Below are 23,639 nucleotides of genomic sequence, written 5' to 3'. Positions count from 1 at the left end.
ACTAATCTTAAAATGTTTATTTTTCACTCACACAGGTTTGAAATTGGAAATACATATGTCCGGATGACTAAAACATGAAAAACAGATAGGAGCAGCAGCATGTAAAGTATAGAGAAGTAGAAGCATTAATAGAAATATTTCTGCTATAGTAGCTATTAAATGATTTTTTTTACGGTTTGGAAGAAGAACCCATATGTTTAAAGGATTTTTCCCCCCAATTAAAATAATATTTAGAGAAAGACACACACACACACAGAGTGCATGAATAAAATTGTCTATCAGCAAAGTGAGAGTTGCTAATCCTTTTGTTTCTTGCCCCACTGGAAAGCAGAAAAGGGCACCTAATCCAACACCATTGACATCTTCACATTGCCTGCCTGGGGCACGGGCATTTTCAAAGGCTGGTTCATTCTCTCTGCCACCTCCCACACCCACTGAGGCCTGTGGAAACCCACCCTAACCTTCCTGCCTCACACACTGGGACTTTGCCAGCAGTTCAGAACAAAAAGTAGCTCACCAGTGCCAGGCTCCTGGTGTTCTGCAGTATGGACATTAGCTGGTACAAACAGGCCGCATCTCTGGCAAGGAGATGTTTTGTTAAATCTGCCTTTTCCTGCTTAGTAGACCCTTTCAGATGTAGGGAGAACAGCTGTGCATTCCAGCACGCTGCACGTGGCCAAATGCAGTTGTGCACAGCTTCTGAGTGCTGAGCCATTCCCTGAGCAGACAGACATTTGATTTTATTTGGTCTCAAATTTAATTCAAGTGATGAGCAGGTGGCTAGATACCAAAAGATGTGGTTATTAACACCTTCCTCCCCCCATTATTTTTTTCTCAATGGAGCAAATAGATACTTTATATAGGATGTAAATGTGCCTTAAGAAGAACTGCATTGCAACTATAGCAAAATATAAAATACTTTTTAAAATTGCTTTACCTCAATTCCTAGACAACTCAACTCTGATGTGCAGTGTATGCTCTGCTAGGATTGAATCCATGCAGTCACCACTTTGTTAGCTTAAGAATTTTGAGCAGTTTTTTCCATTTATCTGTATTCTTCCCAAAATCATTTCACACATTTCTCAGATACATCAATCCTTCCGGCATTCCTCTAGACACTCAGTAGGATGCCTTGCTATAAATATAATAAAGCCTTTTATTATGTCCATTAACCATGGACATGTGTGCTCCAAGAGTTTCCTGACACGCAGTCATTTGTGGCTTTTTAATTATAAACAGAAAATTTCTACCAGCAAGAGACAGCAGACTGGAAGTGGATCTTTATGGGTGTTTTTTGAGCGTGTTCTTCAACAGGCTGACAGCACCCACACCCTCTTTGAGATCCCATAGGAGACTCTCTGCGTGTGTATATACATGTACATAAGAATCAAGTAACACGGCTGGTTGACCTTGCGTGATAGGAATTTGTCAACTGTGCTGACCCACGTGGGCTCATGGAGGTCTTTCAAATGCCAATAATAGCACTTTTTCCAATATGCAAATGTTTCTTCCCTCCCATTTTGCAGACCTCATTCCTCTTGAACTCAGGAAAAAAAAAAAAAAAAGCCCCGTAAATTACTTGACAAATTAAGTCATTTATTGAATGCGTTTTATTTCAACAACCAAAAAATTCTAACAGCCTAACAATGCACATAAGTTAAAAATTAATTATCACTTAGTGATAACAAAGATAAAGTTGATTTACATGGAAAAAAAGAACATTTACAATATGTTAATCCTTATTCACATTGTTGATACCGCAATAAAACACAATTCATTTTTTTTTTTATTTCACAAAAAAAAAGGCGGAAAATTGTGCTTTGTTAAGAGGCACTACAAGAAAAGTTTCTTTCTCCAAATAGATATTATATGATGGATATTGAATAAATAGACATATATGCATTGTAATTCGCAAAGTTCTGGCAAGACCACAGGCTAAAATGCCCACAGATTCACTTAGAACCACTGCAAAATTGGCAGTGAAATTTAAAATAAAAAGGCAAGACTCAGCATTGAAAAAATACCTAATAAAATTTTTGGTTGAAGTGTAAAAGATACTAAATGTTGATGCCATCATCAGATGAACAACCTAACAAAGCTTGGCAAAATTCAGTTTCCTTTCAAATGTATGGAGTGATTTCAGCTACAGGATAAGAAGACAGTTTTGAAAGAGTAGCTCTGAGAGAAACATAAAGCAGCAACCATTGAAACGCTGATTAAAGCTGCAGCATACTACAGAAATAAAGGATGAAGACCAAAAGGGGTGTTAAGTAAGCAACCCACCATCATCTTCCAAAGGTGTATGAAATTTATGCAGAGATACTCTTATGTTTCAAACATTAGTTTTGAAAAAAACCCTTAAAAATTCCAGAGGTTACTGAGCAGCTAGAATTAGCTTGTATTGCAACGCCTTCTCCCTGTATATTGTCTGTTCTGAGTAAATATCTACACATAGAGGTTTGTTTTTAATTTTTAACTCCTACCTTTTATACCTTTCAAATATATAAATAGTATTAACAGTTATATTACATTGCCTGGTGTAGTAAACAGAAAATAACTTTCAAAGTGATATTGCATGAGGTCTTTGTCAAGGTTACATGAAAACCCCTGTGAAGGAAAAAAAAATCAACCTAGAAACCTTGTTGGTACAGTTATGATTGCAATTTGAACAGGCATCTGAAATCAATCCAGCTGCAACAGTAGCAAAGGTGAGGTCTCTTCTTAGAAATCCTTGCACAGAAGTGAAAAGTAAATACTACTTGGTGTCTCTGGCGACAAGATGCTTCAAAACAGGTGGAAACTATAGTAGATTGCAGCTTTAGTGCTCACACCATTGAAGAGTCAGTCAGTATTAGTTCTGCTTTATGTAACGTAGTTGCTAGTTATGTAGCTGCAAAACCCTTTGACAAGTGGGTAACTGGTTGTGAAGGGCCTCGTGCCCCCGCAGCAGGGAGGCTGGAAAGCACTCATGCCTCGGGTGCTCTGCGCTGGAGGTGGGCTGCAGCTTGGGAGACCCGTGGCTGAAAACACTTCATTTCACTGGCACAAATGCGCGACACAGAGGAAGCCCAGCTAAAACAGAAACACAGGGGAAGCTGGAGAAGAGGGTGAGTGGGAAATCACCAATGCAAACCCTTTATCTCTCAGCAATTTACCTGGACAGGATTGTTGGGATTGTAGTATTCCATGTCCCAATGTAACTTTACACTTGTGTGTGTGTGTTTCACCTTAGTAAAAACAAAAAGCAACGAGAAGAAAGCTTATAAATTTTAAGATCTGAAACAGAGAACAGGTAAATAAAATCCACAGTAAAATGTGGTTCATAGTATGAATTCCATACATCAAATCTCAACACATTATTTTTCTTCTCTTTCTATAAAGACCTCATTAGCGGACAAGTCTTCTATGCACTGAATTACAGTTTTAGTCATTCTTACTCCCATGAAAATTCATCTGTTCACTACAGAAAGGACTGTGGAGAGTGGAACATGCTGTATCCTTTTAAGTGTGCATTTTGTTTAAAGTACTTTAACTTACTAGTTTTCTTTTTAAGGTGCCCTGATTTGTTTTTCCATTTTCTTTCATTTTTCCTCTTTTTTTGGCAGTGTTGATTTACGTCTTTAAATACATACCTCAAAAATTATCCATCAAGTTGCCAGATAGGAAGCCATATAATAATAATAATAAAAAAAATAATCAGGGATAAACATAGAAAATAAATAGAAATTCAAAAATAGTCACCACACCCTGAGAGCAGGCGGCAGTTTATCAAAAAGCCAAAGCAACTCATTGTGAAGTGGTTTTAATACATAAACAAGTCTCATATTTAAAGAACTCATTTCACAGTCTATACTTTCAGGCTGTAAAGTTCCGTCCCATGCAATTTTAATATATATATATTTTATGTAAATATATATATACACACACAAAGTTGTAAATTTTCCTTCATTGATTTCATAGGACTTTTTCTTCCCATTTACTTGCTAGATGTCCCTTTCATAAGTGCAAGATTAATGAAGGCATAATCCTATGTGATTACAATGATTACTTCAGTCACATGTAGGAAGTGTAACACTCAAGTGTCTGTGTCAAGGCGGTCTGATTGGGCAATGCTGAATTCATTCAGTTTGCACATGGATCATGCGCAACAGAAACAAACCAAAAGTAAAAAGAAAAAAATAAATCCTTGGATCAATGTATTGCTTTCTGTTTTCCTATCTCACATTATCTCTGGTCGATGTCCACTGGAGCTGCCTTGTTTTTGTCGGGGTTCTCTTCCTCAGGCTCCACTTTGTACATTTCCTCAGAACCCTCCTCGCTGTCATTCTCCTCCGACTCTGTCAGCAGCTCCTCATCCTTGTACTCTGCCACGTCAACCACTGTTCCCAAATGTTCTTTTAGCTTCCCGTGGTGCTTTACATGGTAACGTTGGTTCTGGAAGAATTTGATGATGGTGTGTTTGGGGAGATCCAGCTGAGCAGACAGGGTATGAATGGCTTCCTGATCAGGGTAGAGACCTACATCGTGGATAAAGCTTTGAAGGATACCTAGAGCTTCCAAGGATATCTTGGTACGGGATCTTGGCTTTTTGGCACAACTGTCCTCAGCGGGTGGAGGAGGAGCCTCTTCTCTAGGTGGGGAATTCTCCTTTGCAGGCTGGGACTGCTGTCTGTGCAGCACCTATAAGATTAAATAGACAAATATTTCATGTACACAGTGACCCCCTTGGTGCTTGAGATACTACATGGGGTCTAACTTGTATTTATGAAGAAAAGTACTAATCATTTCCCACTAGCTTTTTTACCGTTAACACAGCTGTACCAGTAACTACAGGCTGAAAGGAGAAAGCAATATAGAAGACAATGTAGCCAAAAATAGACATACAAAGTAAGTAATAAACACAAAATGTAGGTAATAAAAAAATATATAGCCAAAACCAAAATTAAGTCAAAAGGTGTTGTAATCTCTTTGTCACAACTGGCCAGTTGTCCCATCTCTGACAAGTCATTGTTCCTCTTTGCTCCTCTTCTGCCCCTTCATTGTTTCCTCTTGTCTTTTTAGGCTAGAGACACCATTTCTACAATATGACAAGTACCATACAGACCTAATCAAATGCGAGACTGTGAGGTGCAACTTTATTGTGAATAATGATTTGTCATTAAAAATCCATCACCGCTCTTTTATGGAAAAAATAATAATAATATATATATTAATAGAAGTCCAGAGATTTTATAAGTTTTCCTTCTATCAAGAGTGACATCACAGACAGTTCAGTGTTTGTTGTTGTTGTTGTTTTTAATCAAATCTGGTTTAAATGCACCTCTTGTAAAGATTTCTCTGTTTTACATCAGTATTAATTTCACTAGTTGAAGAGTTCAAATAATTATATCCCTCCACTCTGAGAAAGCCTCTGGGCAAACATTTTCCAGTCTTGTAACAGATTTTCACCAGCAGTATCTCCTTTTCGGAAAGTTTAAAGAAAGCATATGTAGCTCTTAATCTTCGTAACAGCCACTTAAAATGGCTAAAAAAGGGCCTTGTGCAGCCCTTTTTTCAGGAAAACAAAACAAAACAAAACAAAACAAAAACACTTGCTCTAAACTGCTAGAAATACAGAGGAACTACATATGCTTTCTTTAAAACCAAATCTATATAAGAGAGATTACCAGCAAAAGTCCCCTACAGGATTGAAGACTCTATTTGCCCAGAGGTTTCATCAGATGCAGGGAAATAATTATTAGAACTCAATACTACAGAGCTAACAAAATCAATATGGATAAATATTTTCTTCCACAAATAAGAGTGAATTCTGGCTCTTCACCCAAAGAAGAAAACGTTTTTGCTGCAAACCATAACATTAAGAAAATCAACCCTACATTAAAGCTCTCTAAAGGGGAGAGAAAAAAAAATAATGGAAATTTTCTGAGACCTAGCACTGAATTTTACACACATACTGAAGCCCTAGTAAAATTGTACTCTATCAGAGTTATTCATGCAAGAGGAAGTTCACTGTGGAATACGTGCAAATAAATAAAATGTCTCTGTGCTAAAGAGCCTTTTATTCATTTTCTTCACCAAATGCTGCTGTCATAATACTTTACAATACTAGCAATCTCCACATCACAGTTTTTGAAGAGAATATAAAAGTCCCCAACAGCTGCCCACTGCCTAAGTTTGGCCGCAGAGCCGGACCTGGAGGAGATGCTGCGAAAACAACATGACTCGCAGCCCAGAAGAGGGATTATGTTCCTCCTGCCTGTGCCTTGTGGCAGCAGGAGGCACTTGGCAGGCAAAAAATGTCTCCAGCTGATGCTCAACACCAGCACGAGAGACATGGTGTTTCCATGAACAGCAGGTACAGGCGAGAGCGCACATGTGTGGAGACAACTGCATGTCCTGATGACTGCAGCACAAGCCACTGCTGCAGCCACGGAGCAGTGCTCATCCAAGTGGCAGAACACATCCAAACGAGGAGGCAGCTCCCGGCAGCTACACACAGTCACATAAAAGCAGGTGCTGCCAGCAGTGCCAGGCAGGTCTGAACAACTATGAAGATATGCTGCTGAGCAGAACTGCAGCTGTGTTCCAGTGTCCATGGATTCACGTTCCTCCCAAGCACATAACCACTCCAGGTGTAAAGAAATGGAGCTAAGCAAGCTGCACTGGGGGAGAGGAGAAACTCAAATGGAAATGCCGGGTATTCTGTTTTATGTTTTACTACATCTCATGTAATAAAAGAGCATAATGTTCCAATGAACTGAATAGCTCAGTTGCTCTTTGAGCATTTCTTTTTTGTCCATGGATTGTTTTCAAAGAGAAAGAGTGACGATTTCAACTAGAGGCATTACAGATGAGGGTGAGATCTGTACCAGCATCAGCAGGGAGCATTGAATGCAGCAGAGCTGGGCTCGCTGACACTAGCTGAGGACCCAGCCCCATAAATTTGTACCACAGCTGCTACCTACATTATCTCCAATGTTGTGCCCTCTGGTCCTATCTCCTGACACCATAAGGCCGAGAGCAGCCAAAAAGAAAAGGATTTAACACCGTGAACTGCCAGTGAATTTACAGCCAGTGTCATATGAAAAACCTCATGTAGCATTGCTGATCAGGAGCTGAATTCAAGTAGCAGCTAACACAGATAGAAACACATCCAGAAAGAGTGTGAATTACTCAGTTCATTCTTGTTGGAGTTGAAAGTCATTTTTTTTTTCCCTTTTCAGTTGACAAATAGCATGAGAAATGATCCAGCCTGAAAAATGTTACAAGACTTCCAATCAAATATAATGATGAAAAAAAAATCCAAAAATCAGCAGCAGTAAAATGTTTAATTTGAAGGAGATGAAGAGATGCCTACAGCATCTATAAAGCAATCAACCAAAGAGGGCCGAGAGCAGGAGGGAAAGAATAATTTTACTTAACCCTTCCTTCTCTGGAGTGACCTCTCTAGCCTTTTCCAAAGAGAAAAATACATAATGCAGAGGATATCAATGTAAAAAAAAAAAAAAAAATAGAAAAAGAAAAAAAATAGTAAAAGAAAAAAAAGGTGGCTTATTTGCCTTACCGTTTTCTTAAATAACACGGAACTCTGAAGCTACTCTTGCACCACATAAATCTCATGTTTTCACTGACTTCTATGGGCTTGCTCCAGATTTCTAATGGCACTAACAATGGATTTCAATGATAAGACATTATCCATATACACACACACAGATGTATAAACGCACAGACCTTCCTTCAGATTTAGGCTGTGACTAGTTTTGTACTTCTTTTCAATAATATGGGCCATTTAGTACAAAAGTGCATACTTTTCTATGCAAAATAGATCAACGGTTGAGGCACATGATACAATATGAAATCCAAATTACCTTTATGTTAAATATTTGCTTTCAACTGCATTTGTAAAATGCACTGATTTAGTCAATTTGCTTCTTTCATGTCTGGCTCTGCATGCCACATCCCCATGAAGGAAACTGACCATTTTTGGTGGTTTCAGATTTTCAGATTTTGGGGCCGTTATTACATTCTTAAATCCACAAGTAAAATTTCCACTGACTTCACACACTGTTGTACACACCCTGCCATACACTCTGTATTTTGGGCCAGTGCTGTTCTGGTGCTCTACTGCAAAAAAAAGGAAACCCCGCTGATTCTTTTGTGCTTAGAGTACAGGCTGTAGCACATTTACCAGTGCAGCTAAAGCCTCCCAAATTATGGTCTGAACCTACCACTAAGCACCCTGCATATAGTGGGGCTTCAAAGAGAAGGTACAAAAATGATGGCCAGATGCAGCTTTCCTTTTCCCAAGGACAGCTGGCGCTGGGCTCACAAGGGGCACACATAGGCGTAGGCTCCCCCTGTCCCCTTTCCCACTCACCTCTCCCACCTCTGTGCCTTCCCCAAGCGCAGCCCCAGGGCTGCCTTCTCCTCATCCCACTCTGCTGCCAAGTTCAGCTCACCCATCTGTTCTGCTCACTGAAAAATCCTTCGTGGGCTCCTGCCATCCCACCTCTGCTTTCTGTCCACCCGTGCCCTTCCCCACTGCTCCCTGGCCACAGGGGGGGCAGCCTCCTGCTCCCCAGCCACCACCATCCGGAGCTGACTTCCCCCGCCCTTCCCTCCCCCCCCCCCCCCTCCTCACCATCTCCCCATCTACTTTTGAATCAAATGTGAAGATATAGATTTCCTTCCATGCCCACAGGACTTATTTTTTCCATCCCTTCCAGAGATTTCATTTTTAAACTCTACAGGCATCACTGCGTTCTCAGCGTTTCAGAACAGAGCGGGTATGAAAGATGTTGCTATATGAAGTTTCATTCAGGTAGATTTTAACCTCATAGACAAACTCATTTTTTCAAACAAATTAACCAGCCCTGGCAGAAAACTTGCAAGAAAACTAATATGATGGAAGTTGACTTTAAAAGATAAAATGACTGGTCTTAAATCACACTGTACTGAAATATGATTTGAAGGCCACAATGAAAACCAGCTGGAAGCCATGTGTAAAATATAATAGTACATGCCTACAGGGAAGGAAGTGAGATATTGAATGATTAAGTTTAGGAGAGTATATAATGTAGTGTATCATTATGGCAGTGATCAGGATTACTTGTAATAAGCTAAGGGTTTGTGGTCTTTCTAGAATCCAAAGCCAAGTATTATTGGGGGGAAGGGATCACCGCACTGCTTCGCATGTATCCACTCCCCATGTCTGCAAGAGAAACCTGACTTCAGCAGCCTGAGACAGCCATGTTCTGCAGAAAAGAGGTGAGTGAACCCAAACTGAACAAACACCACGTCATCGAAGTCTCTTTTCTGCACTGTATTTAATTCTGGCTGGATTCACTATCCCACTGGTGTTCACTTACATCTTCACCCACTTTCTAGCTCAACCCAGACGTGAACAAGGTGAGACACTAAAGGGGGCCAAGCAGGATGCTGGAGCAGGGCACACACACGCCCTCATGCACCCTCAGCCAGCAAGGCACCAGCTAATGACACTCACTCCATGAAATGCCACGTTTTGTTGCCTGTGCAGCCGTTGCAGCAGATTAGAAACAGGAACTGCATTTCTACATGGTAACCCCAAATTCTTTTGTTTCGTGCTGTGTTTCTCTTGTTCCTTTTGCAGACAGGATTAGCCATGTGAGCTCCTTTCCAACAGGTTTTGCTGAGATGATGAGGTGTCCCTTAGTATTAAAAACATCAAAAATGTAAAATTCTTGGAAGATGAGATTGTGCTTTAGCAACAGACACTGCGCTTCAGGCTACCTTTTCATCTTCCCTCCACATGTACATCACTCTCACAGCCAACCATGACACTGTTATATCACACCAAAAGACTTTCATGCCAAAGAGAGTACAGTTTTAGCAAGCTTAAGGAGCCCGAAATAAGTGCCAGAAAGAATGCCCACACCGCAAAACATGGGTTCAGTACATCTTTTTGGTACATCTAGCACCAGCCACCCTCTACATCCCTTACAAGCATACACAACTAGTCAGCAGGATTTGCCACCAACTGGACTCCGTGCAAAAACGGCTTCACTACGTATTTGGCCGTGCAAGCAAGCCCTTTGGAAAAGCTCCTTCCCAATGACTTGCTAAAGTCAAAGAGAGTGTAGGGGACAAGCCAAAACAAGGTGTCCAGCTACACTTTGCTGAGACCTGCAGATGGAATTTGCAACACTTTACCTTTGCAAGCCGAGAGCTCCAAGGCAGCTCTGTGAGTGCCTGGCTATCATGCTAAGAGTTTACTTAAGAGACAACCTCCATCACCTTTCAAAGAAACCTTATACTAGAAGGATGTACTGTCTGTCCCTCATAGCAGATTTTACAGAAATAATCTGTGGGAGATTATCTATTCAAACAAACAACCTTACACCCGTTACCCCCAGTCTTTGGCAGCTTATCTTCCTATACGAAAATGTGCAAGAACACAACAGAACAAACTGCTGCAATAAACAAGGTTACACCCTGACAGCCTCCCAGGCCAGGGGTCACTCTGGCAAGAGCATTAATTAGATACAATCACTGTGCCAAGACACTTCAGAGGTTTACTAGGAATGTCTGTACAAGAAACTGTAGCAGAAGTTACAACTTGCACCTGTGTTCATTTCTTTCCTTTAAAAAATGTGGTTGTTAGACTACTTTTTTTTTTTCCCTTGCAAAAATATATTAATTTAGGTAAACGTTGCAACACTAGTCTGAGCCCCAAATGAAGTATTTTCGTTGGGCTCGTTCTCACAGTGGTGATTTCACACCTTGACATCATAAAGCTGTGTTAAAGACTGTGGTTTAGTTCCCTTGCTTTTCTTGGATTATACAGTATCCTAAGGTCAAAACTCAGGAAAATCCAAAACTGTTATTAAAAAAGAAAAAGTATCTATGAAGTGATGACAAATTGCAGACTACAGGTGTTAGATTACATTTTGACTTCAGGCAGGTTTAATATACTTTAGTTTCCTTTTACAATTGCCCGTAGCAGGTACTGTTATCAGTAAGGGATTTAAAAATATATATATGGTACTCAATAAAAGAAGACCGTGTCAAAAGAAATCAATATGAGCGTGCAAAATGGTAGGAAGTCTGACATGGATAAATATGTTCCCTTTCATCTAACTTCAGTCCGAGCTTCTTTTAATTTTGTAACTCAAATACTAACAGCACATCCTGTGCATTTTCCAATGCAGTTTAGTAATTGCTTCACAAGGGTAAACACCATTATTACAGATAATTATAATACATGCTTGTGATATGATGTGTCCCATCTCATGCAAGCCAGACCAAATCTTTACGAGCTGTTGGCTAGAACAGCTTGTAACCCAGGTGCCCTGGGTCCTATTTAGCTGCAGAGACAAAGCATTCACACAGTAATTAAAAAAAAATATCCCTGAATATTCAGGTCTTTCCTGTCACTGTTCATCTGCTACTGACCACCACCGGAGTCAGAATATTGGATCAGACAAACCCTATGTCCTAAATCTCCCAGCTCTGAGGTACAATTCTTTCTCTGAGACACGCAAAAAGGGGAATAAGGAGGAAATCTGAAGAAAGAAATGAGTGCCACAGGGAATTCAAACTCAAAGGCAAGTTTGTTTTCCAGACTGGAATGTGAGCTGGTTGAAGCGATTCATTTCAACATCTTTGGAGCACACTCTCCACATGCTTCTCTTTGCTTTACGGCGGTCGTGTTGCTTAAGGGCAGGAAGTACAGTGATCTGAAAACATGGCAAGCACTGAACAAATACCCTGTCTCTGAAATAGTGCAATCCTGCAATTCTCCTCCGGGATCAAACTATAAAAAATGGTCAAAAAGAGTCAAAAGAGATAACAAAGAAATGAAAATTTGAAAAAATAGCTAAACTTTCAGTTGTGCATTGCATTTGCCACCACACAAAAATGACAGCATAAGCATTTGCACAATGCAATTAATCTTGACTTACAGGCGGGAGGGAAGGTGTCTGCTCCCTGCACCCCCCCCCCCACACACACACACACACTGCTCCCTTTAATGCTACCAGGAGCTTAGCATGCATCAAAGAGCAAATACACCACAAAACATTTTTAAGAGCTATCATCACTGGAGATAAAACATAAATTACAGCCTGATTACAATGCGCTGCTAAGAGGCTGAATGCGCAGCATAGCTCACAGTGATGACCAGATAACTTTTGGACAGGTCTTAAGGTTACTGTAAAACATCTGTGCGTAGGAATCTGTTCTCATCTTTGCTTTTCTTTCCCGGAGCTGTGGAGCTGCTGTCTGCACAGTTGTTTGAAGAATGTTTACAAATCAGCTTGACAAAGAGAAAAAAAAATTCTGCCATCACTTGACCGCAATCATGATCTTATTCTTCAGTAATGCGTGGTTTATTTCCCTTTCCTGATCTCTGCTAATAGACAGCACGTGCCTACACAATAGCCACTATTTTGTCTGTATAATGTTAAAAAAATAAATCACAAAACTCTGACAATGCAGAGCAATGTCCCGGTGTTTCCTGGGGTAACTGTTCTCTCTCGAACGCTAACACAACTCTTCCCACAAAAACACAGGCACAACTTTAATTGCTGTGCAAGTGCCTGAGAACTGGCTGATTTTATGGGCTAGCATAAATGAGCTCATGCTGATGAACGTTAGTGGATTAGCTCTGCATTTCCCATCTTTGGCTGGTTTAAGCCAGATTCTTAGCTTTACTGCATAGTAACTGTGCAGTAGTGAATATCCATCCCTTTCTCAAGTATCTAGCTGCAGCCCGGAAGTGTTGTAAACAAATACTATTTAGCCCACAGGTGGAGCCAGCACATACCTACTGTATAAATACGCAACCGAACGGCTTCAGTCCGGCTTCTGCTGGCACAAGCCAGGGTGCTGGTGACAGAGAGGCCAATGTGTCCAGGAAGCATTGCACAACGCCTCTGCAGACTCTCTCCTGAAGGCATCAGTGATGGATGGCTCCATTGTCTGGGAATGGGGCATGGCCAGCACAGCTGGCACAGGGGCTGGCTTGCTGCATCCCCCAGCAGGCAGGCAGGACTCTGCCGGCCTTAAATAAGCCAGCAGAACTTCTCTTGCAGTAGCAAGGCCTCATCACCCCACAAGAGAAAATGCAACAGCCCCATAAAGGTTTGCAATGCTCTTCTACATGGTGACCCTAACTGGTGTCCCACCCAAGAGGGACTTTGAACGCAAGTGTATGTGCACTGAGGGCCCCAGACCCTTCCAGCTAACACTTACCTTCTTCAGAACACAACTGCGAGCTTTGTGGGCCTCTGACTTGGCACTTCCCTCCCTGTTTTCTCTTGCAGCCCAAGCAAGGCTCACTGGGGTGCTACTGCATGCAGAGCCCAGCTTGGTAGCCTCCAAATGGAGCCTAAGCTTGGTGCAGCAGAAGGGAGGGTCTGCCAAAAATTTCAGATTGATCTTGAATTTCCCTGTCCCAACCCTGCTAATCCTAATGAGGAGCTGGCACAATGCCACAGGAACTAAGGAAGTAACAAAAGGCTTTTTGGTTTGCTTTACTTCAGACAAAATACTTCTGGTATCCTCTGCATTTTCTTTTTTAATTAACACTACACATGTTCTCCTTTTCATCTGAAAAATCAGAGGAGCATTTGCAGGTAGTCTGAGCGAGATCTTCTCTAAGAAGCCCCAATTTACAGCAATCCTTAGGGTCAATCTCTAAACCCCTAACTGTGGTGGCATGAATGGCGCCACTATAATCATGCTGTTTCCAGTTACTCAGATCGGGAGTAGGCACTGAATTATTTCAGGAAGGATATGTTTGGATTAGACACTGGATTCTGGAGGGACAGTTAATTATTTGTCCCATCAAACTGTTTTAGGTCCTCACAGATGGCTATTTGGGGTTCCAGGAATACCCAACTGTACTGTTAATTTTTACAATGGGGGCAGTTACAAGTCAGGAGAACCTGACTGTTATGGTTAGTGAAAATAATAGATTTGTGCTGATAAAACACTACTCAGCATGTTTTTTGCTTTCTAGACTTAACCACCAATGTACTTAATAACAGGACTTGAGCAAACTATACTGTGTGAATCAAACACATAAAAGTCTAAATATTCCTTTTTTTAGAAAGTAAGTCTTAAAAAGTGCATTATAATCAACTACCATGGTAAAAGGCAAAATACCCAGCATTACCACACATGCAACGGGCGTAATGTGCTTTATTATACCCTTAGCTTGAAACTGGGTAAATAAAAATCAAATGACCAAAGTACACTCTGCCCCGTAGATTAGGGCACTGAGGACAGGAGGCCTTGGAGAATTAGATCTGAAATTCTTTGTCTTCCTGATAACACTCTGCTAAAGGTGGGTATGTCTAGGAGAGTGAGGAAGCTGTGCTGGCATAACTGCTTCTGACAGCTCGCTACTCTGACCTGTGCCGATATTTTGCGGGTTATGGATGCTGGAAGAAAAAGGTTTTATGGAAAGTCTCCTACCAGCAGCACCTGCAGTTTATCTTCACAGTACTAGAAAATATATGCAGTTGGAAAATAAAAGGTACTTGTTCATTTTTAACAAAATAGTTTACTATATAGCCAGCAAGGTTGTAATAGGACAAAACAGAAAAACACATTGTGTTGTAGCCATCTCTGGCCATTGCCTGCTGGGGAGAGCTCTGCTGACAGCCCAGCCCTTGCTTGGCTACACACACCTAATTGTGGCAGAAAGATCAAACTTAACACAAGCCTGCATCTTGTATAGGTCTGTGTGTAAGGAGCCCCAGCCTTTTGCTAGAAATGCAAAACGCCATTCTTCTCTTCATTAAGATTAGAATTATGTAGCATTTTTCAGTCAAAAATCTTTGTTTCAAACGTTTTGACTGAGTGACATCAAAGTATTGCTTAAATAAAGTCTACTTTTCTGAGACATTTGCCTGGGGAAGGGGGAAATATTCTGACAAAGTTCAAGCAGTCATTTCGGCATTTTTCATGAAAGAGCAAAATCTGGCAGCTTTTATTCAGAGTAACTTTTGCCCTTCAAATTCTTCCTTTCTATTTTCCTTTAAAGTGTTATGTTGCTCTAAACTGCTACAAACCTTTTTTTTTTTTTTTTTTCCCTCTTCCTTCCTATTTTAAAATTTTAAAAGCACCAACATATTTTTTTCTTTCAATATTTCAAAAATGTCAGCAACCTCTTAAACTTAGCTCAAGCACTTACGTAGTTCTGGGCTGTACCACCCGAGTAACAGAGGCTCACAGCCATCTTCCTACCTATGAACTTTGCGGTCACAATTACAAAGGGCAGTACCGATGGGAAGGAATGGAATGTAACACAGTTTATAAAGGGAACTGGATGTGAATCTTTCATATCTCAAAATCCAATACAGCTTACAGTTTTTATTGCATGTGGGAGTAATTTCATCTATGGAATTAGCAGCTTGGTCAGTAAGTCTGATAAAAGCCTTAAAGTACCTTTGAATATACTCTGGCTGGAGTCTTCTCAGCACAAAGAGTGCATGTTACAGCTGATGGCCAAAGGAACACACATTTATGTGGGAACTCATCCTTATTTTTTGTCCATCTCACCATATTTTGTTCCATTCTCTCCAGAAGGAACGGATCAAAGCCTTTCTCATCATTCAAACACCCCAGGAAAAGGTGTCAGCAAGACTATTTCCCCTCACTTTTCCGACACTCTTGAATCCAAGAAATTTACAGTCTACCTCAGTCTGGGAACCAGACTGGACTCAAATGAATCCCAAATAGAGCAATATGGCATTCTGAAGCCTGATCTCATCTAAACCAGGGGATAACAACAGTAATATTACTCTAAGTCAGCAATGCTTCCCCAGTGCTAATCAGACCATTAAAAGCCATAAGCAGTTTGTTCTGTGCCGATGGACAAAGATAACCACAGAAATGAATGAAACCCAGGGCAAAATTAGAGATTAAAAGTAATAATACTCCTTTCAGCAAACCACAGTCTGAATGCATGATAAGTGGCTAAAAGACAAAATCACTGGAAGATCTAGAGACAATAAAAAAGTCTCCTGACTGAATGAAATGTAAATTAAACCAGGTCTGGTAAAAAAGCATTTCCTTCATGGGGCTGTACTTGCTGCCACTGGCAAACCCAAACCCCTCTGCTGCCAGCAAGGGCTGCTGCAGTTGACCCTCCCTCATCTCACTTCAGGAAAACACACACACTTGAAGTCAACAGTTGGAGGGAAATGAAGAAAAACCCAAACACAGCATACTTGCTAGGAAAGATTATCATGTAGGCTCTCTCCCCAAATAAGCAGATGGTTTCCAGCTAGCCAGGGTCAGGGACTGCCCATGAAGTTTCCTGCCTGCTTGCCTTTGTAGCTTATCTAGATCTCATCAAGATATGTAGTCCGAAAAAATAAGAATGCCTAAGTGCAGAAATGAGGGTAACCAACTACAAATGAGCCTTGTTTTGCACTTGCACGGAGAACCTGGGGAATGTGAGCCCATGGCTCACCTGCAGTGGCGCCAGCCCTCTCCTGGGGCTGTGGCACAGCTCACCTGCACAGGTCAGGTCAGGTCTCCTAACACCGCCGTGCACACCCAGCCACCAAGCTGTGCCGAGCTCTACCCAAAACACTGGGAAACAGCTCAGCTGCTTTGAAAATGCCTCTGCCATCAGTTTACCAACCTCCCTGCCTTAACTGTTGTGTTCGTGTCTGCTGGCAGTCCAGCTCCATGCTGGGTACAGCCAGGGCTGAGAGGGCAGCCAACCTGGCTCCACTGGCCCCAGCCCCAGGCCGTGGGGTGCCACCTGCGTGCCACCAGCCTCACTGGGCAGCAGGGAGCTCCTACCAGAGCCTGGCATGGCCCCTGCACACTCCTGTGGGGATGTGGTGAGCCAGGCACTGGGACTGCGACAGCCCTGGCACCACTCCTGCCTCCCACCATGCTCTCAGCCCTCAGAGGGGTTGCACACATGCAACGTGCAGCCACGTGTACTGTGCAGCCCCACGCAGACGCTGGCTCTTGCGATGCCGTGCATGGGAGCAAAGCAAAACTCCAACCAGGAACGTATGTATAAGCTACCATATGGAAAGGGCATTCTCAAATTAAACCCTGAAAACCAGATGAGATCTGAGCAAAGGACAGTTTCACTTAAAGGAAATCTCTGAGGTCAACCAGCAATTAACTGAAAGGTTCTGATTGAATACACTATTGACTGCTCTCACATCAGACAGCTTCCTGTTTATTATACCTTATGGGCTGTCTAGGTGCCAAGACATTAAACTGTCAATAATCTATTAATACTAAACAGCTCCTCCTTCCTTACTCCTCCATGCACATACTCTTAGGCTACAAAAGTGCACAAAAAAAAAAAAAAAAGATGCAAATTTTTGAAGTGAGATGGGAATGAGGCTTTTTAGGATATTTCTTTGCTTGGTTCCAGCTTCAATGTACAGCAACGTTCATAAACAATATAACGTGCAGCCTATAGCTACATGGAAAAAATTGTGTTAAAAAAGATCAGACATGATTGAGACCATATACTGAAATCTGGCTTTCTTTTCCAAGCCATCTTTAAACAGTCTAAGTTAAATTTAATTAACGATTTACAACAAGGAGAGAGAAGTTATTTGAAGAGAGGCCTACAGGTCCTTAACATTCAGTGTCTGGGAAACAGTTGTATATAAAGAAAAAAAAAAAGTTTTAATGAATTTAATAGAGAAAAGCACTTTAATTAAATGCTGTCAAAGAGGATTGTATTAATGACTGCACACAAAGGAATTTAAAGCAAGCCAAGTATATTTAGCAAATAGGAAGTAGGCTTTCAGAGGCTGCAACTATTTATGTTTCTGCCATTGCAATGCATCTAGATCACATTGCCAATTGAAAGCAGTTATGCTATTAGATATGATTTTATTTATTATGGATTATTAAAATTTCAAACACTGCAGGGAATACATTTATCTCACTCCTATAACGAAATAACAAAGATATTTCCTGCTTGTTGAGTACAAGAAAAAAATAGACGAGGAAATAAATAATAAATAATAATAATAACTTAGCACTTAGCTAGTGAAGTGTTGTCCAGACAGATCTTTTTATGAGGCCTGTTGAGTCCTGGAATTTTAGTGTGTCTCTTTCTTTCTGCTACAACTGGATGGATTTGCAGTTGCCACCACGATCCTTCTCAGCACAGCACAGAATAGGAGTGAGCTATTCCTCCTCGCAGGCACAAACCTATTGTATCCAGTGGTAGTATACTTCTGCAATCTCTTGCATGTTTCAAGTCTAAAAATTACTAAAACCCCAAAAAGTAAAAAGAAAACTGGGTTGCCAAGCTTTTTGCAAGCAAGATTGAGGAGACCAGGGTTTTCCAAACCTAACCAAGAGATTTAGCCACATCATTCTGCTAAAAACCTGTACAAACTATAAATCTGCATTAAGCTTTTTTTGCAGAATGTGCTTTCTTTCCTCAACACCCATGTGATGGGATTTGTCCTCTTTGTCCATGTGCCTTGGATCATATGGGCATGGTCTAATGAAAGAATAACCCAAACCATAAATTTGAGAAAAAGCAACCAGGAATTTCAAGGATGTCAACATTATTTTGCTCCATGACAGTACAAATAGCATAAAACTAAAATTGGTCCGAACTGGAAACCGAGGAATGTTTTTTGACATGAAGTTAATGAGATGGCTGGGTCTATACTAGCCAGGGTAAGTTCTGTGATTTACCACATCCTTTTTGCCATATGTACTGATAGGAGATTTATGAATTTACATGTTTCAAACTTCCGAATGCTCCATGAGAGGCACCATATATGTGTTTGTACTCACTGGTTTCTGGACACCGAGACCTTTTGAAATTAGGTACTGCAATTTGAGTTGGTCCTAAATTACTGGCCAGTGGCTTTAAAATGTATTTATTTGTATTTAAGCACACATTTTTTTATGTTCTAATTCAAAACATGAAGAAGTGAGCAGAACTGGAGAAAAAGACGCTGGAAAGGAGGCATAAGGGGACACCTACTTCCTTTCATGTGAGTAGCATCATAAATAGAGAAATTAAATTTTCTAAATACATTATCTGATTTTTGTTTAAGACTTTTATTAAAGTCATGTGTGATGTGTGTTCAGAATGTAGCCTTTGTTGTTCCACAGCTAGGGATCTTGCAAACAGCTTCGCTTTGTCTGTGCCAAGATATTTTGGAATATTCTTTGAAACACTGTAAGCATAGATGACTGTGAGAAAAAATATGTGCTACTGTACTTCTGGATACTTGATGTGTGAGAATAGTGCATACACACAGAAACATTTCCTGTTTCAATCTGTAATTCCTATAAAAGTCCATACAAACATGCAACAACATGCATACACAGCGGAGAGGAGAGGAGAGGAGAGGAGAGGAGAGGAGAGGAGAGGAGAGGAGAGGAGAGGAGAGGAGAGGAGAGGAGAGGAGAGGAGAGGAGAGGAGAGGAGAGGAGAGGAGAGGAGAGGAGAGGAGAGGAGAGGAGAGGAGAGGAGAGGAGAGGAGAGGAGAGGAGAGGAGAGGAGAGGAGAGGAGAGGAGAGGAGAGGAGAGGAGAGATCTGCACCAACAAACTTCTGAAAAGACTGGCCCAGGGCAGGGAGACCAAGCATCTATTTCCTTCTCTGTCATAGCCTAACTCCCAGCACTGCCCAGAAGCTGCACAGTTTCCTAGGGGGATGCTGTGCAACATGGGAGGAAAAGCAGCTTGCTTGCTCTCTGAGATCTTTGGGGGACAAACAGTGCCATGTACTGTGACAGCACAATACAATATTATTTCCCTCCCCATGTAATTTTTATAATTGCCTATCTGTACACAAGGGCCAGCTGCAATGATCTGGGGCTCTAACTTTATTCTAAGACTTCTGTATGGAGCATGAGAATAAAACGCTGCCTACAACCAATAGCCTATAAACACTTACACAGCTCTAAAGCCTGACATTACCATTTATATACAAATGCGAGGAACAGAGAACATTCGGGGAACGCTAAAATGAAACAAAAAAGAGCAATGTTTTTAACTGCAAAATTTTCCAACATAAGTGGAATGGAGGCTCATCCAGCCTCAAGATTTGCCTGCTGCCAGCCAGCACAAGCTTCAAAGGTTACGTGAATTTAAAGAGCTTTATTTAGTAATCTTGCTCTGGATGTTTGCTCATCCTCAACCTACCATGACTCTTTACAACACTGGCAGCTTAGCATTTATAACAAGGCCAGCACTGGAAGAAACAAGGGCTAAATCTGATCAAATTGTGTGTGAAAGGCAAAAGGGTGAGACGGCAGGGGCCAGAGCAACAGTGATGTAATTTGCTAAAAAGACGACCTGTCAGAGCAACATCAATGTAAAACCACCACCCTGCTGATTCCTGCCAAGTCTCCACAGTACTAAATCCACACATTCAGATTTGAAACGGATTTCTGCCTTGAGCAACCCTCTGTAGGAGCTAGGGGAGCAGGAGCAGAACTACTCCGGGGCAGCCCTGCACAAATGCCAGCCAGGCAGACAGCTCCCTCCTTCCTGAGTCCCACCTCACTCCTGTCCCTGCTCTCAGTTGATCCTGCACCAAATGAAAGCTGTCTGGGAGCAGGTGGCACAGAGGTGGCCTCACAGCTCCAGGAGTCTGAACAAATACCAAAAGCTGCACAGTCTTTTAATATACTGATGACTGCTATGCAGAAGACAACTCTGGCAGAATAAAAACTGCCACCTCAGAAAAAAACAACAACAACAACAAAAAACACTATGTAGTTGATCTCCCATTTCTAGGATTAAAGAGAATAATAAACTAAATTAATTTCAGAGCAGAAGCAGTATTGCTTTAATTTGAATGCAGTCCTCACTATCATTATAAGGGGAATCACAGGCTTAAAGTTAATCAGCAGCACTTTTCAGCCACATTAGATATCCACGCTAAACAGAAACAGCTGAAAATGCGCAGTAGGTAGTTTTGGCTATAGCAGTCAAAGCTTGGTGGCTTTCCACTGCAATTGGAATAACTATCAATCATAAGAAACTCTATTGAATACCTCAGAGTCTAATATAAGGGGTTCATTGTCATACACAGGCTCCTGTTGCCTTTGTCAACACTTGTGCAAGGCTCCTGAGCTACCACAGCCTGTCAAGAAAATGGTGGGCACCAGAAGGTGCAACTAGCAGGTGTGCATTGGGATGGAAAAGCAGAGCATGAAGCCCCATTTTGCTACCAAACACTGCATGTCTGACTCCCGGACATGGGTACTGGAGCCATACAAGAGAGCAGTCCAGAGACAGCAGACATTGGAAAGGTTTACACATACTGCTTTCTGCTGGGATGTGGCCACATCTTCTAAATGGCCCAATGCATCTACTCAGCTTAGACAGTAAGCACCAAGTCAAACAGAGAGCTAAGCATGGTTTGGGAAATCAGTTTTTGCCTGAGTTTCACAGACAACCCAGTCGTGTCTTCCAGTATATGAAATCTACTGCTGTAGTACACACAACCATGGTGAAAACTCACTGCATATATCATCCTATAGATTATTAAACCCACTATGTTCCTCTGTGGAATAACACATCTTTGTTTCACTCATCATCTGTGACTGCCCAAGTATTATTAATTAATATTATTTTTTAAGAAAATAAATTTTAAGCCTCAGTGTTTTCCCCATCTGCATGCTATGTATTCTACGACCCATGAACTCTAAGATGTTGTTTGAATAAGATATTTCATTAGGAAGCACCACTGTGGTGTTCATTCCCTTCTTTATTACTTCTAGAAAGAGAATATGAAATTAGTTTCATTGGATTGCCATCGCCACTTGCCTTGACCCATTTTTACTAAGGATCTGTGTTCTACTGTTTTGTATTTCATTGTCATTTCTAAAATATTTGTTCCCTTCCATCCCTCACAAAATGACAAAATTAGTCTTTCATTTACTTCTGCGGTGTGTTATTTTCCGCATATTTAAAGAAAGACCACAATGTTTGCAGTGAACACACAATACAAAAGACCTATCCTGCAGCTTTCTGCTATGCCTTCTTTTATTTACTAATGTTCCCTCATGATTTATGATCTGAACTATTATGAATTGCCGGATTTGTCTAAATCAAAGCTCCTGAGGGAAAAAAAAAAAAAAAAAAAAAAAGGTGGAGGGATGTCATTTTTAAAGAGTTTCAAAAGTAACAGAGTATCAGAAAGTATGGAAAAACCATTCCTGTTTCTTTAAAGTCAACATTTGATTCCTTTTAAACCAATACATACCTACGAGCTTCTATCTGATGGTTTATGCAGCAAATGAAATGCAAGGTTTCCCTGCTTTCTGAATAGTAGGTACTTTAAGACATGGGGTCTCATTACTCCGGAGAACTGGCTTATCCACCTTAACACTCCAGAGACAACATCTTGATTCATCATTTTCCAAGCTGAGTCAGGTTTCTCTGTCCCAGCAATTAACAATGAATTAGCACTATATTAAAGTTCCAGGCAAGATGGTTATTATCTGGGGTGGTCACCTTGGACACAGCAGACGAGTACTGGGAGAAGGGAGGGAAATTAGATTTACTGTGTCCCAGCATGTCTGTAACAAACACCAAAATCCCTTGGCTAGCAGCAGGAAGGGGTCTGTAGGCACCTCACAGTGCGAACACACCAGAAAGGTTCAATGCCAGCAAATAGCCTGGAAACAGTGGGATTTAGCAAGGGATGGAAAGTACAACAGGGTAACTAACCCTTGCCTTTGCAGGAAACTAAACACAGAAATGTGAGGACTGCTTGCTGCAAAGGAACTGCTTTACATGCAGTCTGTCTGGCAGAGCTGCATATGAAGAGCCAGGCCAGATAGAAGTTTCAGCCAGGATCCCACATGTGATGGTGGGAACAGGACGAAAAATATAAAAATGCTTTCCAGAATACCCTCCCATCCTCTAGAAACCCACAACTTGAGCATTCTGTAAATCAAAGGTGGACTCCTCGTGGTATTGAGCTAGGCACAAGCTTGCAGGTCTCCTTAGTCCCATAGCAGCACTTGGTGATTACAACACACGGAACAGAACAGGAAAGAGAAACAGCTATTTAGTGCACACCTGAATGTCCTTAAAAGCCAAGTGCATGGCTGTGGAGAGCTACGCCTGTGTGCACAGCAACATGTAGGTGTAGGCTGGATGCTTTGCAACCGGCATGCAAAGGAAAATCCGTGCCCCAGCACATCCACATGGTCACACCCGATGCTGCCAGCAAATACAGCCATGTCACAGAGCTCCACAGGGCTCAGCTTTTATGACTCTTCAGCACAATAACAAATAAATCAAGTGTGCAGGGAAGAATTCCTTGTGCACTGAGCTTCCACTATAGATATTTTTCATTTCAGAAACAGGAAAATATTTAATTAAATGGCTTAATATATGGCTGACAGGAAAAATCTAATGGAAGACAAAAAAATATATATATGTTTCTTTGTAAAGCACCAAGCCTAAAACTAAACAGGGCAAGCGATACAGAGCAGAGGGAAAGAACCTGCCACAACAGAAACAACAATCCTTTAAACACCAAGATTCACGTTCAGTCCAGCTGATCTTCTGCAGCAGTACAATAACTGCCCTGCTGCACACACCTTGCCTCTACAGTACAGAAACCATTCCCGGCTTTGGGGTGATTCCCTCACTGAAGGTATACCCAAG

General features: G+C 41.3%; 1 protein-coding gene across 2 annotated transcripts in view; it reads right to left on the bottom strand.

Moving 5' to 3' along the window:
* Nucleotides 1-1,644: 1,644 nt before the first annotated feature.
* SATB2 (SATB homeobox 2) overlaps nucleotides 1,645-23,639 on the bottom strand; it is a 133,232-nt gene continuing 111,237 nt past the window's right edge. For both annotated transcript variants that reach the window (XM_084288989.1, XM_084288990.1), the window contains exon 11: nucleotides 1,645-4,680. In XM_084288989.1, coding sequence (XP_084145115.1) covers nucleotides 4,225-4,680 — 456 coding nt within the window. In that variant the 3' untranslated portion in view covers nucleotides 1,645-4,224. The remainder of the gene's footprint in view (nucleotides 4,681-23,639) is intronic.

This window comes from Netta rufina, assembly GCF_964035555.1.
Source record: "Netta rufina genome assembly, chromosome: 6".
In the NCBI taxonomy this organism is placed as follows: domain Eukaryota; kingdom Metazoa; phylum Chordata; class Aves; order Anseriformes; family Anatidae; genus Netta; species Netta rufina.
Note: the sequence above shows the minus strand (reverse complement) of the source record. Positions and strands in the feature narration are given on the sequence as shown.